The 19,504-nt window shown below is 35.0% G+C and overlaps 1 protein-coding gene across 1 annotated transcript in view; it reads right to left on the bottom strand.

Annotated features, from left to right (window-relative positions):
• Positions 1–19,504, bottom strand: part of LOC114102621 (uncharacterized) — a 287,939-nt gene that overhangs the window by 50,183 nt on the left and 218,252 nt on the right. Inside the window, exon 18 of the mRNA XM_071613859.1 lies at positions 14,465–14,624. Coding sequence (XP_071469960.1) covers positions 14,465–14,624 — 160 coding nt within the window. The remainder of the gene's footprint in view (positions 1–14,464; positions 14,625–19,504) is intronic.

Consider the following 19,504-nt stretch of genomic DNA (forward strand, 5'->3'; position numbering starts at 1 on the left):
TTTATACTGTACAGGCCATAATATATTAATCAAAAGAATTAATAATGATCAGTCTGAGGAGAAAAAAACCTAAGCTCAGAAGCTTGATCTATCATTGCCTTGAATATTCAGTAATGTCAGGACTGGCTCAGTCTGGAGACTAGAACACACAATTAATAAGAAGTGCTTTAATTCGGATCTTTTTTTTTTTTTTTTTTTGCTATTGTCATTATGTCACCAACTTTAAAAAAATCCACTAGCAGAAATCTTCCTGAAAATGGGAAATGCCTCTGGTTGACAGTCAGTCCTTACTGGTATTCTTCTGAGCAGAAAAGGCTGACCATGTCTTTGTCATAAGGATTGTGTATTATCTCTGATTTCTGCACAATAGCAAGAATTAATTAGAAAGTAAAGAAAGGAAATCTCTCAAGAAGGAAAGAAGGAAGGAAGGGAAGGACAGAGGCAGGGAGAGGAGGGAGGGATTACCACTGCCTAAGCTACTGGGTGACTTGATTGAACTGTGAAGGTGCAAAACACTACTCTGAACTCTATCTACTCATGCAGAGAGGAGGTGGATGTCTTCTCAACGAATCCAGTCCACCAGATAGACACCATTCAGGATGCAGCTCCCTACGTCAGAAAAACTAAAGTGAAAACAAGAAACAAAAAAGCTGTTGAAATGTCATTCCTTGGGAAAATTGAATGTTACATTTCCTTAGTAGAGCTTAGACTTGATACTAATTAATTATTCTTGGCAAAGAGTAGGGAACTACTTTGCATTGGAAAATAAATCAAGTAACCCAAAATAGCATATGTAGCATGTCTTGCACACAGGAACTAAGATTTCACAGTGCTTAGGACAGAACCTATGGGCTGGCTCCTCTGTTCCAGCCAGGCTCTGGCTGAATTATATTCAAAGGTGATGAAGTATCATTGGTTTGTGAAAATGGAGCTCCTCGTGAGCTGTAGTAAAAGTTTCAATAAAGTGTACTGATCTTTCATGATTGTCCATGGACTCTGATGAAGCAGTGTGTGGGTTAAAGTATTAGAGAAAAAAATTAGTTTTCTTCCAGGTGAGGTCATTAAGAGGATGATAGTAAATTGTTAAGTATGCCCATATATATAATAAATATGTTACAAGATTGATATTATTCCATACTTTTCAGAAAGAGAAAAAAGTACTAATATAAAATTTTGAAATTTTTAGTAAAAACCATACTCAGTATTTCCTACAAACCTGAAGCTGTTGCAAATGAAAGGAAAGCCCCCAAATGAGCAATTATCATAACAGAATTTATTCTCTTCCAGTTCCTATCTTCAGTGTCGTTTCAGCTGATGTGACTGCATGGTATATAACAACAGATCGCCATAGAGCTATCATGAGGCTCATGAGAAAAGAATCTGACATGATTAATAACTTTTTTTGGCATGTATTATTGAATTCTGGGTTGAGGTTTACAAGGTAGCTTGCTTGAAAAGTCCTTAAAAATTACCCTGGAGTTGGGGTGCAGTTGGTGGTGCAAAACTGCTCAAATTTTTCAGGGTTTAAAGAAAAAAAAGAATAAAGATCACACATTCTGGAAGTTACTTATAAATTTTGAGTAACTCAAATGTCCTAGGTGTTAGTCTGATATCTTGAATGATGTGGGGGAGCAACAGTGTATTTTTTGGTCTCTAAAGTCCAACAGACACTTCATGAGAACCTGCAAGTGATTCCTCTCTGTTCTTCAAGCCTGACTGCCCCAGCCAAACGTGAGCAGAGCCAGAAATGCCCTCTTCACAAGGAAGCACCCCCCATCCAGCATATTCAGGTTCAGTTGACACCACTTGGGAGTTAATGAAGGAGAGATGCTAATTGAGAATTGGGAAGGAACCAGATACCCAGAAGACACAGGGGAAATAAAGAACTTTAAGAGCTTTCAATGGGTACAGAAATAAATGTTGTTCTGTGGGGAAAAAAGAAAACAAAATGACATCAGAAAGCCATCAATAATAAGTTCTTAATACATAGAAATGGAGAAGCTGATTTACATGAGATTTTTTTTAGGGGGCAGGGGGGTTACTAGGGATTGAGCTCAGGGGCACTCAACCACTGAGCCACATCCCCAGCCCTATTTTGTATTTTATTTAGAGACAGGGTCTCACTGAGTTGCTTAATACCTCGTTGTTGCTGAGGCTGTATCTATAGACAGGATACAAACCACATGAACTAGAACGTTCTAGTAGGTATGTGACAACTTGATAAAGATGTTAAAGTTTATTGTACCCATTTTTAAAGAACATACATTTTAAAATAATGAAACAAGACTTTCATTACCTAATTCAGTTACCTAATTCATTACCTAAACAAGACGTTCATACCTAATTTTGAGTTGACCCTATTGTGACAATAGGGTCTACTTATCACTGTGAGATTCTTCTCTATAATTTAAGGAATGTCCATGGTTTTCTGTTAAGGAGATTCTTAACTTATTTCTAAAACATACAGCCACAAAATGGTGGTTAAGAAATACAAACTACAGGTATTAAGAGCAGGCTGTAGACATTGCAAGAAATTAGTTTTTAATTTGTCCTTATGGCAATTGGAACAATTTAATTTACAATTAAAAATTCCTCTGGCAACATATGATATTTATGATTTGAACTTAATATGTATGATATATACTGGCTTCTCCATCCCTGATTGGATTGTTGTCTCATGTAGAAAACACAGTTTGAAGTCAGCTACCTCTATTTTATTTTTTTATTATTATTATTATTATTATTATTATTATTATTATTTGGTACCAGAGTTGAACTCAGGGGTGCTTTACCACTGAGATGCACTCCCAATCCCCAGGCTTTTTGTTTGTTTTGAGGCAGTGTCTTGCTAAGTTGCTGAGGACCTTGCTAAGTTGCTGAGAATGGCTCTAAACTTGTGATCTTCCTGCCTCAGCTTTTAGAGATGCTGATATTATAAGCATGTACCACCATACCAGGCAAAGTCAGCTACCTCTTGATCAAAGTTAGTGAATTCCCTGTAATTAATTCTCTTGACTTTTGTAATGTCTAAAAACTTCACATAATTTTTTTTAAATAATAAAAAGTTTAGAAAACTATTTTTGTAAACAAAAATTCATGTGGCTTCCTTCATTCTAATAACAACAAAAAAAAGCTTTTCTACAATTTTAAAGTTTCATATATGACTGAGACAATTTTAAGAGACTCAGGAGAGAACTACCAGGAAAATATATACAACCAAGTGTTTAAGGGAAATCCAGAAATATTGACCTTTTTGATAAAGCAGAATCTACTTGGCTGGTAAAGCATAAAATAAGCACCAAAAGAACTCCAGAATCATATTTTCCATATCAAAAAATTCAAAATCAGCAAGGACCTAAAGCTAGGGACCCGGTGACTGACCTGGTGGCAGGCTATAGAGTGAAAATGAGAACTTTCCCAACAGCTTGTGTGAGAGGAGGCCACGGGACCAGGCCCAGAACCAGGAACTAAATGGAGATGGTGAGCATGTCACTTGGAGCACGGCATGTGACTCTGATCCTGCCAAATGTACAGCAGGGACCGTCACAGCGGCTTAGCTGTGTTTTAGGACCTAATGAAGGCATAAACCGCAACTGCTGCTGTTGGCGGTTGACAAAAGGAACGGAATTACACATATAATTGGAAAGGGGAGAATGTGGGCAAAGAGAACCACCAACCCAATCTCCTCTGCAGGAACAGAATGTGACTGGATTCTGTCACCAAGTTAAGCAGAGCACATTTCTCCCAGTCTGAACTGACAACCAGGAGCATGGACGAGAAGACTGGCCGTGAATACATTAGCCTGCATTCTTACAGCATAGGGCTCACCTTGACTTTCTTTCCTCTCTGCCTGAAAAGAGAAAACGAAGTCAACACACAGCATGCAGACGTGATGCCGCACACGCCTACTCGTGAGCATGACCTTACAAATGGCCAGTTTTGTCGGGCTCATTCTCTTTCTGCAGATTGCGTGCTTCTGTGTGGTATGAGACAGAGACTTAAAGATTTTAAATGGCTCCTGATACTTTTTTTTGTTCTTTCAAAAAGTGATGGTACAGATCTTTCTAATAATACATATTTTTTTTAATGAAAAAAGTAAGGAATTTGGAAGAGCACAAAGAAGGTAACATAAATCCCCGCACTTCTACATCAAAGGAGGTGACAACAGTCACAATTATCTGTCTGCTTTTGTAACCAGATGAAGCATGGTATAAGCACAGCTTTGCATCCTGAGAATTTCTTTTAACATTCAAATAAGAGTATGTTTGACATCATTGTAAAAATCTACTAAAACATAACTTTTAAGGATGTAAACATTTGAATGTATAAACACATAAAAATGTAACAAGTTTTCACTCATATATTAGATTTTTCCCTTTTATTGCCTTAAATATTATGGTGATAAACATCTTTAAATAAGTTTTTTAAAATCTGTATTTCTGATTTTTTTCCTTAAGATAGTTTCGCTGAAGTTAAATTACCGGGTCAAATTATAAGATCATTCCTAAAATAATAATCTGTCAAACTACTTTCCAAAAAGATAATATTAGGTCATAACCTATAAATGCCTATCAACTAAGATATAATTATATTTTTCTCTGTATTACCCATCTATACCTCAAATTTTGATAATACAGTTTGGGATTTTTTTAGAAATAGTTTATTATTGATTTATCACTATTATTTACATCAAATTCTTCCTCTATAATAACTATTTTTGAACCCCATTTTAATAGTCAAAAATTCTATAAAGGCAGTCTATATTTTATAAATAGTACCAACAATTGGGTAGCTGCAACTCTTGATTCTTAATTTTGATTCATATCTAAATCAGTTACATATTTGACTATTTTTCTTTATAGTGGAAGGTAGCATTTGTGAATGATAGCCTTCTTCAAATTTTGAATAAATCAGGAAATGTTTACTTTTAGGAAGGTATTTGGCTGAGTCTAAAGTTAATTTTATCCAAAGCTGTACAATTCTATTCTATTATTTTCTGATATTGGGGCTAAAAAGAACAAGTTTGAAGTCAGCTTGAGTTTTATGTCTTCATTGCAAACTTGAATATTTTTAGGATTTAAAAAAATCTTGATAATTAAACATTAAATGTTTTAATAAAATAATTATAAACTTAATATATAATGATATTGCTAAATTATGATGTTTTATTCACTGGAATACTGTATCCTCCGAAAATTATGTTTTCAGGATTTAAAAATACTGTGTAAAATATATTTGATTAAAGGTAAAATGAAAAAAAAGTCAGTATATAAAGTTGTGTTTATAATGTCCTAAAGTAGTATATTAGGTAATGGAATTAGGTAATCTAGGTAATTAAAGAACTTAACATTTAACATAAACAAATTTAGGTATTAGTATTTTTCATTAATTTTCTGATACTTAATGACTCATTTTGACCTATGAACTTGGTCTGCCTATTAATGCCAGGCAATTTTCTCATATTTATGTCCTTCTTTCCCAGCTTCTAGATTTAACTTCCAATCTTTTATCTTCCTTTCTTCTCCCTGTCTAATTATTTACTTCACTTTATAATATGCTATGGATTATTTTTTGCACCATTTCCTATGGAATGACTGGAAATGAGATACTAATAAGTAAGATGTGGGAATGTAAAGTTTTTAAATAATCTCAGACATAACAGAAAGTAGAAATGTCATGTCAAATTGTGTGGTCTGGATTTCATGTGGACCAAGGACATGGTCTTATTATTCATTCACTGTGTGCATGGGTGATTTTTTTGTGGTGGGATGAGAAGGGAAGAGATAAATTTAATTTTCCCTACTTTCCTCACTTCTATGATTTCAAAGACTATTCTGACCTCTGAATTGGTTTTTTTTGTGTGTGTGTTAAGTGAAATTGTGTGAAGTCTGGAAAATGACTAATTGATAATCTGGCATTTGGTGCTATGTTGTTTGCCATTCATTTTTTTCCTGCCCTTTTTGTGCATGGTAGAGTCATTTTCATAATTGTTTCAATGAAATAATGCATAAGGACAAAATAGTCCCGTCTGTAATCGTATCATAGTCTTGTGCTTGATTTTCTAAAATATGTATAAGGCATCTCAGAAGTCTCACAGGCCCAAGGTACTACAAAAGTTAGTAAAAGCATATGAAAAGAGTGAAGCCATTTCTTTCTCCCGATAAATGGAAGCCCTAGCCACAGAATGTAGGATGGGTGGCACAGGGGTCTTATTTGGAGGTGTAGGTAATAGGGGGGGGGGGCTGGTCCTGACTGAAAAAACAGAGCTGTAGTTGATTAATGATAGTTTAATATTGCCCAATTACACTTACCCCATGACAGACCATTACACTAACCCCAGGACAAACCAGTCAGGAAATGGTGGGGTCAAGTAGAACCCAGACATTGGGCACAGACTTAGAATCCTATGTCTACCACATCAGTTATCTTTCAGCCATAGTAGACTCCTATTTCCAAAATGCCATATTTCATTTTCTGATGAAAGTGCCATTCTTTGGGAACATCTCTGTCCTCAGTCATCTTCTCCTGAAGCTTAAGATGGGTCCATGCCATCTCCATCCAATCTACCATCATACCACCCTGCCTAGACTGTGAGTGACCCACTACTTCCTTATATTGCTAATTTTTTTCACCAATTTATCTTCCCATCAGAATGTGAGAGAAAACATTCTGTTGTTTTTTCTTACTTTTATTTATACTCCAAAGAGGAATTAGTTTATTTAAAATGGTTATTTAAAAATGAGGAGTAAATAAGTGAAGTTAATCCGAGTCTATAGTATAATCTATAAAACAAAAATGCCAACCACATATATTTTCTATAACAATTAAATTAATCAACTTATAACTTGCATGTATAGTGCCTGCCCTACAAAAATGATGGTAAAAGCCATTTATTTCACCCTCATTTCTAAAAACAAGTAAGACTTACACTCTAAGCTCATTGTCCTTCTCTTTGATGCTAATTACTCAAAATATAAGAATGAAGAATGAAACAAATGAATTATCTTAGCAGGTAGCAGTATTACGGTGCTATTTTTGCAATATTGATATACTCAAGTTTTGTGACTGTTAAAAGCCAAAGAATACCTGGAGTAGTTATGAGAAAAACTAGAATTAACTAAGGACAACAGGAGATATGATGTGTCAATGAAGCTGTATTTTAATCTCACTAAAGTCTATGTAAGTTCTGTTGGAGAACTTGTATTTCTCAAATACCAGTAAGATATAAAAAAAAGTGACTTTCAATGTTCCTGGTAAAAAACATTGTACTTCCAAAGGAAAAAAAAGGACATTGTTTAATGCTTTACATTAAATTTAATTTCCCATCACATAATTATTAAAAGATAAGTAGCTCTTCCATTATTAATAAAGATAAATAAGATGGCAATTAAATAGCTATTATTAATGACTTTTTCATTAATATGTTAGTAGTTGACTATTTTACCATGAGGAGAAATTAATGTAAGATGGTAGGAAAATCCAGTAAATAATCAAATAGCTGCATATCATGTCGCAGTTAATTACAAATATCTCTCATTCTTAGGGAACTCTAAAGACAAACTTGCAAGTACAGAAGTAGTTCAAAGCTAATAGGTGCCATGTTACTAACAAAGCTTCCTCATGTCTCTAAGTTTGTTTACTCTTAGAAAAACTTGATTTCCTGTGTCTGAGGAATATAAGCTTATAAAAAAAAAGATGAAAAGACTGTTATATAGCACTCCAGTAAAGGGATGCTAACAAATTAAGTGTTAATGAATCAAAAACATATGGTTTACACTTCACTTCAAATAGAAATGATTTTAGAATTAAGTACTCAGCAAAATGTAATAGGTCTTTGTCAGTCTTACAACCCAAACATCTGAGGTATTTTCAGAAAGTTCCTAGTTAGTCCTTTCTTTGCTTATCTGTGATTTTCACTTTATAGAGGAGATCAATTTCTCTAGGGCCCAATGACCTTTCAAAAGCTTAAGAATGTATTGGGTATCAGATAGACAAACATCTCAGAAGTTTAGAGATAAAAAGGAAGTGTGTATCAATTAACCAAAACCACCCCACCAACACAGAACATTTTCCCTGACTATATACCCTTTTAAAAATGTCTTTCTTATACATATATTTTTAATTTTAGCTAAGGTTTGTATTTTTAAATTAGTTGGGTCAGTATCAATCCCTTCATTACACATGAACTGGAGTTTATATAAGCATTAGTAGTTCTAATTAGCATTTACATTTACACAAAAAAATCTTTAAAACATAACTGTCTTCGTGATGATGTAGAATTGGAAATTGGGTTTGTACATGAAGGAAATGATGCTGAATATAGAATTCAGAATAGATACTGGATTAAGAAAAAACAAAATGCTTCAAGATCATTTAAGAATATTTTCATGCTGTGTTTACTAATTCAATGTAATTCAGTGCCTGATACTTGGTGTTGAAAGCCTTTTCGTCAATTTAAAGATGACTTTCTCCACAGAGAAAGGCTGAGCAGAGCATTCCACTGGAACCACAATCAGGGGGCCAAAGAGCATTCAGTCTGGGCCACTGAAGTGCCCCCTTGGGGTACCTTACCTTGGATGCTCTTTAGTTCTGAGCCGGGTCCTTGCTTCCCACCTGCTGTAGAGAGGCACTCCATCCTCGCTCACCTTCCATTTTGGATTCACCTGACTCCTGCCTTCCATTTCCACATACTCCCACAGTCCAGCCTTGTTTTCAAATTCCATTAGGTTTGTTATGGTTTGGATGTGAGGTGTCCCCCAAAAGCTCACATGTGAGACAATGCAAGAAGGTCTAGAGAAGAAATGATTGGGTGGCAAGAGTCTTAACCAAAGCAGTGAATTAATTCCTGATGGGATTAATTGAAGTGGCAGGATGTGGCTGGAGGAGGTGGGAATGGGGCATGGTCATGGGGCATATATTTTGCATCTGGAGCATGGAGTCTCCCTCTTTCTCTTTCCTCCTCACCATGATGTGAGCTACTCCCCTCCACCACCCTCTCCTGCCATGATGTTCTGCCTCATCTCGAGTCCCAAGGAATGGAGCTGGCCTTTTATGGACTCAGACCTCCAAAACCGTGAGCCCTCAAATAAACTTTTCTTCTTCTGTATTTGTTCTGGTAAAATCGTTTAGTCATAGCAGCAAAAAAAGCTGGCTGAAACAAGTTCCATGTTGGCTTTGTCATTTATCCTTCCTTTCAAGTCCCTTTAAGTGTGTTAAGTACTCAGAGCCTTGGGCCCATCCCTCCACTGCAGATCTCCATGATGAATACTCAGGGACATGCAGAATAACTCAGAGGTGACTGAGGAGTTGAGCTGAATTGGAGAGTGAGAAAGCACTATGGAGAGTTTAGATATTCCCACGAATAAACAACTCTTAACAGTGGCAGATTGGACTAGCTACTAAACAGAGCACGTTAAAATGTTTACTTTCCAAGAAGTAAAAATACAAGTGCTTTAAAATAAAAATTTATACAATTCAATAGAAAGACAACACAGATTCTTACCCACATGAGTTACTTCTCTTTATTAAAATTCTGAATGGCTTCCCAAGGCCTGTCCGAAAAGTACCATCGCCATCACTGGGTAATTTCCTGTTCTCAGTCTTCCTGGCTCATGGTCAAATTTCTGCCCTTCCTTGCAGCCCAAACAAATTGCCTTAGTTTCCAAATTTGCCTTAATACTTCCTGTCAGCAGGTGTCTATTCTCTCTCTCTCCTTTCACATGGTGAAGTCTGAGTGTGTCCCCTCCAAATCTTCACCAGTATACTTCCTTTTCTCTGTGTGACTTTCGCTTTCCTTCCATGTCCATAAAAGCTTTCCCCTACCCTGATTGACTGCACTCCTTAAGCAGAAGTGTGCAATACTTCTAGAAAAACACTGAAGTCCTACAGTCACCTGATCTGCAATTTGCTGTGTAGACGACGCTTGGTTTTACCTCTCTATATAACGCATTACTAAACATAGATTCGGTTTTTCTTAATTATATTATTTTATTAAAACATGAATTGTATATAACCTTCTTAATAAAAATGCATCAAGAATGAACTCCAGGTGTCGATTGTTGTATTCACTGTCCCAGTGCACAAAAAAAAAAAAAAAATAGTAGCAGCAGCTTAGTAAAAACTCATTTAAAAATGAGCAAACTGGGTTTGTTTCTGTATATTTCCCTGTACAGTTTCATGACAAGAGAGAGGCAATTCCTTCTTCCACTGTACAGCCATCTATTAACAAAAATGATTTTCTAACATGCCACAACAAAATAATAATCTTCATTAATTGCAAATGATTGTTAATAGATAATATAGACATTTGAGAAGTAGACATTTTAGATTTTATGTTTTCCAATTTTGCTCTTGAATGGATCTCTAAATTTACACACTATTGTCCCATGATGCACGACTGGGTTTAACCCTCCATCTCTTCCTAATATCCTGCTATTTTTATGAGCTTCAATAGCCTGTTTTAAAGTGGTAGTTTCTTTAAGAAAATAATTACAATGTAAATTAGTCTTCAACAAATAGTAAGGCACATTTTGGAATTAAATGCCTAGGTATTGAAGCCGTGCTTCCTGATATATTTAAAACCATTATATAAGTTTAACCATAGCCATTCAATCTATGTATCTAGAAATATCATTCTTTCTGTTGCTAATGAAGGTCCTACGGCACAAATTTATTAAAGGTATACGTTTGCATGGGATAATAATTGGGTCGATAATATTAAATTCATAGGCTCATTATTTAATTGCAAGGGCAGATTATGAATACAGCTTCTAAAATGTATTTTAATGAAAAACACTACATCCTGACCTAATCATATCAACCTTATGCTATCTAATTAAGGATGCAAAAAATCATTAGAGTTGCAAAATATTAGTTCCAGCTCCATCAGGCTGTGAGCTGCCCCTTCATGAATATATATATTTTTTTACTCCATGATAAATAGTTAATGAGGTAAAAATGACAAAATTTGCATGTAGGCAAATTAGTTTAATAGAATGATGTCTTTTCTGACTACTGAAAGTGACCTTTTCCTTATCAAAAAAAAAATAGTTGAAACACTGTGAAATTATCATCTGACTATCTTAACACAAGTGACAGATTGTATGTATGAACAATATAAAAATTATAAGATGCAATAATCTTAACTTCTCATCATACTGTAAATGTGTTCTGTGCTTTTGCATTTATCAATTTAATAAAAGGAAATAAAGCATATTATAAAGTGTCCATTGATGAAGCAATTTTTGTTCTAGATCATAAAAATAAGAAGCATGTGCTTAACAGTATTATGAGACACATCTAGATCAAATCTGTAGAACACTAAAATTCTAGACTACTTACATGAAATACTTCTGTATTAAAATGCCTATTCTACTGTTAATTTGGCATTTTAGATTATAAATGATTTTTTCCAAACTGGCACTATGTCTTGAAATCAGTATATCGATTACTCCACAGGGCAACCTTGCTTGCTATTGAAACAAACCAAACAAGCAAACAGAAGACAGCATTGATAAGAATAACATACAGAAATTAATCATCAAAGGAAGTTTTTGAGGTACAAATATCCAGAGTATGAAGATGCATAAACTTAAGTGGATATATATAAGTTTGTGTATACTAAAGAAACATAACCCCAAACCACAAGAAATAACTGCTATTTAATGGGTTTTCAAATGGTTTGCATAAATTATCTCCAGGATGCTCACCTCTGACGGAAGCTAAGCCTCTACTTGTGTAAAGGGAACAATAGCTATTTATCTAGACATATAAATTTCCTTCAAAGATCCGACTGAATTAAGCCAAAATATACTCAATGACTTTGATTAAATTGTTTAATTATTAATCAAAGTAAAAATTGTTAATCAAATTATCTTTTCTTTGATCCATTAGAATGTGTACACATAAAAATGTGGACCCTCAAAGGTTTGAGTTCTCCTCCTGATTTCTACTCTTGCTCATCAGGGGCCATACAAATTAGTTTACAAAGAACAGCATAAATCTTCAACCCAAGGAACTAAATAATTTGAAACCTCATTCAATTTTTTATCACATATATTAGCTGCCTCCTTCTCTGTTTTGGTCTCTGTCTTCATTCCCTTGTTAACATAGAACTAATGAATACTCGAATAATACTCGAATAGTTTTGTTTTTTTTTCCTTTTAGCTGTTGTTCAACTCCAATAATTTTGGTACTCAGCTTTGGATTGTTTCCAAATTCCTAAACTTCCATGTTGTGAAACTTAATAATGAAATAAATGCATTCTACCTACCCCAGGCACTGTGAAATTAACTTAGAGAGGAAGTGCTCTTTGCTTAATTAATTTCAATAATTTTCGACCTTTACAAATCTTGCTGTTAGTCAAGGATGTTTGAAGAGAAGAAATCAGGATAAATATATGGTAGAATAAAATTTGTTTTGTTTCAGTTCAGGAATAGTGGTCTTGGACTTGTCTGTTATACCCTTATGTTAACTATCAAAGAAACGGAATTTAAGACATATTGAATATACTAATAGATTCCATATGGAAAGTTTTTAAAAGCTAATGTTTAAATTTCTATCAAGTAGGGAATAGGATGAGGTTCATTATATGTTCATTCTCTGGGTAACTTAAGTATATTCAATTATTCATGCATTCCTTCTTTTATATAGTCTTGAACAAATAGCCAGTAAACAGGTAAGGAAGTTTAGAGACATAAGGATGGAGAAGTCACTCTTATTCCATAAGGAGATCTTAGTAAAAGAAAGAGGGACATATGAATGGGTAATTCTCACATTATGTGTTGGATGCTACAAGAATCAGAAAAAAATAAAAACAGGAAATTTTAACAAAAAGGAAATGATGCTCTTTGGGTTGGAACCATAGAAAAGACACTTGAGATGAGTCCTGGCTAGTGGTTAGTAGGACATGAGGACTTGAAGGGGGTTCCCTCAACAGAAAGAAATGTACAGCAATGTGACACAGTTTGGTACGTTCAGCAGATTATTCATATTTTTGACTCAGTCGTATCTTTGATTAGAAAGCATCTGAGTGGGAAGAGGTGGGAAGGATGAAGATAGAGAAGATATGACCAAAAAATGTAGGGAAGAAGCCCATCAAATGGCAATCACATAATATTAAGAATTTTGAGGGTTTTTTTTTCCTCGAAGCTATTGAAGAATTTATGACAGAGGAAGGCAAGGTCACATTTGGATGTTAGAAATGCCTCTGAGATAGGAGAATGAATTTCCAGACACAGTTAGCAACGTATTGCTGTTCTTTAGCAGTTGGCTCTTGTGGGCCTGGATACATGGAGTAGCAGAAGACTTACAGAAGTCATGAAGAGAGTGGATTCTATAGCACTTAATGATCAAAAAATTTAGGAGGGGTTGAGGTTGTGGCTCAGCGGTAGAGCGCTCGCCTAGCACTTACGAGGCCCTGGGTTTGATCCTCAGCACCATAAAAATAAACAAACAAATAAAATAAAGACATTTTAAAAAATTTTAAAAAAAATTCTAGGAGACAAGGGAAATTGAGATAGACTCTTGCGTTTGGGGCCTTCACAATTTAGAAAAATTGAAACAGTATGATGTACAAAAATTATCAAAGTGTGAATATGTGGTTTCCTGACACAGGTGAAATGCATGTGCTCATTAAATAATATGTGTGAAACCAACTTTGTCTGGACCGGACTGGATTTTAGGTATCCTTGAGATGACCCTCTGGAAACATCAAGTTGCTAGGAAGTGAGGTGCCTATTTGAGAATCTTCAACAGAGTGGAAGACATTTTGAAAGGAGGTTAACAAAAGACAAGCATGAAGAGTAGGGAGAGTAATAAACCAGATTAGAACCCTGGAAGACACTGAGGAAGAGGTTGGTGGAGGAAGGAAAGCCAAAAGAAAAAAGCCTAGGAGGTATATTACCAAGAGGGAGGAGAAGCCAGCGGACTGACTAAGGGCCCCAGAGGTGGAAAAGAACAGTCTCTTCCTCTTGTTCATGCAAGGCTACATTAAAGCCAATCATCAGTTCACAGGCAGAAACCCTGTTACTAGCTCCTGTTATATTCCTCACAACCTTTATGCTGTTTTATTATAAAGATATAAATATAGATATAGAACACACATATATAGAAATATATATATACACACACACATGCACACATATATGTGTGTATATACATGTACACACAGAATACATATACACCCACAAACACAGGTATTAATAAATAAACACATGTATTAATAAATGTTTCTCTTAGAAAACAATAGTGCTAAACTATAAGAACCATCTGACCTAGTCTCTTTGAGTAATAAAAACTATATGAAGTGAAATTGAAAGATTTGTTTAAAAAAAAAAAAAGAAAGTGGCAAATACAATATAAGTAATTTCAAGTACAACATAAGAAAATGTAACTTGTTGATAATGCAAACAAAATGAGTTTCTTTCGTGCAGCCAGAAAGCAAAACCACTTCACATCAACGTACCTTCCTTCGTTCACCATTGGTTCCTCTCCATTGCTGGGATCTTTTTACTATGTAACTTAGCTCCTGATTGGAAATCTCCAAATCATAGGGAATGAAGAACTTGGATTCTTCACTGTGGATACGCTGAAATGCATCCAATATCCAAGAGTCACTGTGCAACCTAAGAATAAAAGCATCTGTTATCTGTTTTTCCTTCTTCCAAATCTTACTTTTACTTTCAAAGTCTTAAATTGTACCTTTTTTTTATCAATTTCTGTTTATTAAATTCATTTGTTCTTTTTTCCAGAAATCTAAGATAATTCAAATTCCAGAAATTATTTAATACTTTTATCAGCTAAATATTATAACTCAACCAAAAAGCAAATTTGATTGTTTTTGCAGTTATTTCCTACAAACTTATTGATTCTGATTGTTGATATCTAAGTAAAGACTTCAAAATATGAAGACAGACTTGACCATTTATGGGATTGTGGATATCCAAATTAGTTCAAATACTAGGAATTTGTCTAAAGAAATATTAAATTTGGATTTATACTTCCTCCATGAGTTGGTTTTAGTGTCCCCCAAGATAGAAACTCCATTAATTCCTTGATTTTTAAGTAATATTTAGATGAGTTTTCTAGACACTAATTAGATGCATGCTTATGACTTTTCCATTAAGTACCCTTAACCATAGAAAAGAGAAAAGGTGTTACTATCCTTAATCCACCATTTATTTTAATATATGTTTTAATTTTCAAAATATTGAGTGAAATTGAAAATCTGAGGAAATTCCATATTTATCACTCACTCATTTTGTATACCTGGAACTAATCCAACAAGAAGAGTTTTACCATGCCACTAACTGTCCATAGGACAGACCAAGAACCCTAATGTGTATCAATAAACTACCATTTTTGTACCAGGGATATTCAGGGTGCTTAACCACAGATCCAGCCACATCCCCAGCCTTGTGTGTGTGTGTATGTATGTATGTATTTTTTTTTTACTTAGAGACACAGTCTTTCTAAGTTGCTTAGGACCTTGCTAAATTGCTTTGAATTTGCAATCCTCCTGCTTCAGCCTCCAGAGCCTCTGGGATTACAGGCATGTGCCACTGTGACCGGAGAGAATTAAATCTTTTAATAATGCCTAAGGCATAAATCACACTATCCAGATATTTAGGCATCCCATAGAAGTGCCTTTCTACACATTCGAAGTGGAGAATTCATGGACAGTAATTTTTGTTCTGATGGTCAGAATAATTAGATTTTGCTTTAGTGGACAGAATATTTTTTTTTACTTCCCATTATAATGGCAACTTCACATCCATTGTGTGATTGGAGCCTTACCTTAATCCTGCCTTTTGCACATTAATACTAAGATTAAACAAAGTTAGCCATACTGTCTACAGGTAACAGACAGAATCCAAACTCAGGGATAACTATTAAATTTATTTCATTCCATAATGTTGAGTTCAAATAACTGATGCAACTAATATCTTTGGTTCACTCACTACCTCTACCTTGATTCTTCCAAAATAGTAAAATAGACTTTTTGACTCTCACAGTAAAATAGGGTCTGTGTGTCTTTTTTATTTCTTAACCATTTTGCATTCCACTCAATGAAAATAATCACAAACTGCCACTCTGCATAATTGATGACCCAGGACAGACTATATGCCCTTGAGGGCGCAAACAGGGATTTGCGCATGCTCAGCAAGCCATCTATTGCTGAGAAATGCCCCCATCCCGCCTACTACCATCTTGAATACACCAGTAGGTGGATTTTGTGCTGTTTGGAGAGTCTAGGTCAGCCATTCAAATGATTTACTAGTTGGCTTGTTAAACAAGAACTAGTCTTCGCCATTCTCTTAAGCTTGTTTAATGTAACATTCATCTTTTTTTTTTTCTTTTAATGGTGATAAGATTTAATGTAGTTAAATTACTGTCAATTTGCTGCCATAAACATTTTCTATATGAAGATTTTAAGTGCAGGATTATCAACAATGCAATTAACTTTGAATTAATTAGGAATCACAGTCCTGTTTCTGCGGGCTTCTGTTCCTTTTGCCCAGAAAATGTCTGTCTTGTTTTTATTTCTCTTTCATTCTGTGTGAAAGAATAATTATGTAAACATCCAAGCCTGGATCTACAGGACGGTAAACAAATGTTTTGACAGAGAACAAAGTGGCACATTGGAATATGGAAAGCTGTACAAACATTAATTGCATTTTACTTAAAAAAATTTTTTTTTCCATTTTGGATGGTATTTTCTGGTGGAAAGCTTGATGAAGGGTTGTTAATGAGTCAATTTACTAACCTTTATTCGTTTTAGCATATTTTAAAGCTCTTTATAGCCAGCTTACTTATCACACAAGGAAAAAACAGTCTATGGGTACAGATGCAAAATAAACATAAACAAACTGAACATCAATAATTAAGTAATTTTTGATTATATAATTAGTCAAGTAATGGAACACCTATATAATGTGAAACACTTGATTCTATTGGATAAAAGGGTATTTTATACTTTTGTGTAATTTTGATCCTCCACCTTTTTGGTCCTCTTTGGAAAGTTAGAGTCCAACATTATTAGGTAAATTTCTGAAAAATACAAATAAACAATGTGAAAAAGTTTCAATTTTATAAACATATTGGTGACATTGATGAAAGAGAAAGGAAAAAACTATTCCCTCTGTAAGTACAGCATGTGAGTCATATGATTCTGATCCACTTGAGAATAATTCCATTATTCTCAAGTGGATCAGAATCATACACATACACATTTTTACTCATTTTCTGCCATTTTAGATGTATATATGTGCATATGAAAATATCAAACTGAATTATATAAAATTTAAGCTATTGGATCCTATATGAGAGGACAAAAAGAAAAGCACAGATGAAATATTTTTTAACAATTAGTGGATCTGGAAGAAGATTATACAAGTCCATTGTAGAACTCTTGCAGCTTTTGTTGTCTTGAGTTGTCTTTTTTTTAATAAAAAGTGAAAATTTTATTCTATTCAAGTATATGTCGTGATATGGTAATGGTTACAAATGTGGATTTCCTTTAACAATATAATGATTCAATGGCTGAAAAAATTTTGTTACTTTTAAATTATTTCTTCAAAATGTAATTAAAAGAGAAACTACATTCCACCTGTCTGCAAAGCCTTAGGCATGATTGTTTATAGAAATAGGTCACATATTATGCCACAGGTTCCGATGATGGCCAATGAAACAAAGCAATTTACCAAGTCCTCTGCCCTGTGTCCTACATTTGCGGCAATTCATTGCTTGGTGAGTGGCAGAAGCTATTATGTTTGGTTCACATCTGAATGTGGGTCATTTACAGAAACCTAGTATGTGACATTTCTTTTAAAGCTAAAAAGGACAAGTGTGAACATTTAGCTACTGTACTACTTTAAGGGTCACGAAAAGGATGGAATCTATGACTTTGAATAGCTCTGGATGCAAATATGTATCTGAAAAAGAAGAATCAAACGTAATTGTTTCCTTCTAACTCCAAAAGTTGCAGGCACATTTGTTGGTGTGACTTTACACATGTGGTAGTCAATGTGGAAATACTTGTTTGTTCATAGTCATATCAGAAGGACACAGGGACAGCTCTGAAAAGGGACAGCATATAAACAATCAAACTTTTTTTTTTTTGGTGTCACCAGCCCCTTCTTGCTAAAATCTATTCTCATTTTTTCACACATTGACGCCCACTTACTCCTTAGCAGAACTATTGAACACTTTAAATGAGGTGAATGACACACAAGCCGTAGGTATGAATGCAGTTTTTGTTGATTTTCCAGAAATCCTCAGATGCCCTCCATTCTGTTTAAGAGTGATTGAAATTCACATGACTTTGGCTTGAAATCATACTAAATAGAGGAAAAGAGAAACACAAGGGAGGATCTATAAAGAGAGAAAAGAAGGCAAAGAGCATTTCAGGAAAAGGAGAAAGAGGGGCTGGGGCTATGGCTCAGCAGTAGAGCACTTGCCTTGCATGTGTGAGGCACTGGGTTTGATCCTTGGCACCACATAAAAATAAATAAACAAAATAAAGGTATAAACAAAAGAAAAAGAGAAATTCAGAAAATGAAATTGTCCATAGGGTGGGAAGTGGTCTGAGACCCTCCCCTTGCTTCTTTATACAGAGTCCTGTCCTCCGTGTCCAGTTATGAGAACAATGTCCTCCAAGGTATGTGTGGCCTCAAGGTTGAATGAGAAAATCATCCTCATTAGTTTCTTCACACAGTTACCGCAACTTTGGGGAATATGAGGGATGGGTCACAACCAGTATGGCTAAGACAAGGACTCCAGAAAGGTGTCACAGTGCTAAAGGTGGAGGTGACATAGTGATGTAAAGAGCACAGGACCTCACAGCAAGGCAGGACCCAGGTCCATAGAGCACTCACAGTACGAGCAATAGGAAGGTGTTATATGGGCTCAAGCAAGAAGTGATGTTTTCTTGTGGCTTAAAAACCATGACAGTTAGAGCAAAGACAGCCTATTGAGAAAGAAAGAGTAGAAGAAGAAGAAGAAATATAACCTTACCCATTGGGGTGGGGGTCGTGTTAAAGTAAGTCAGGGAGGAGACTGGACATACTTTATAGATAGATCTTCAGCAGATGGTGGCTATGGTGGCTGAGAGAGAGAATTTCAAGACAACACCAGGGTTTCTTCTCATTTTTCTTTTTGTCTTTCTCTCCCTCCTTCTCCTCCTCCCTTCTCCCTTCTCTCACCCTCCCTCTCCCCTCCTCTCATTGGATGTAGATGGTGATCTATCCCATTTGCTGGGACAGGGAATCCTAGATGAAGAGAGATTTGAAAAAGGAGACTGTGGCTTTCTTTTCCAGATGTTGATTTTGAAGTCCCTTTGGAGCCTAAATGTGACGTGGTTGACATTAATTGAAAACTCTAAGTTGCTATGCTAAATTTGGATTTACCTTGAATTATAGTCAATATTAATATTATTGAATAAACACCTGTAGTACACATTTTTGTACACTTTAATTGTATTCCTCAAAGTTTTAAGACTGATTTT

Source organism: Marmota flaviventris, chromosome 6 (assembly GCF_047511675.1).
Source record: "Marmota flaviventris isolate mMarFla1 chromosome 6, mMarFla1.hap1, whole genome shotgun sequence".
Taxonomy (NCBI): domain Eukaryota; kingdom Metazoa; phylum Chordata; class Mammalia; order Rodentia; family Sciuridae; genus Marmota; species Marmota flaviventris.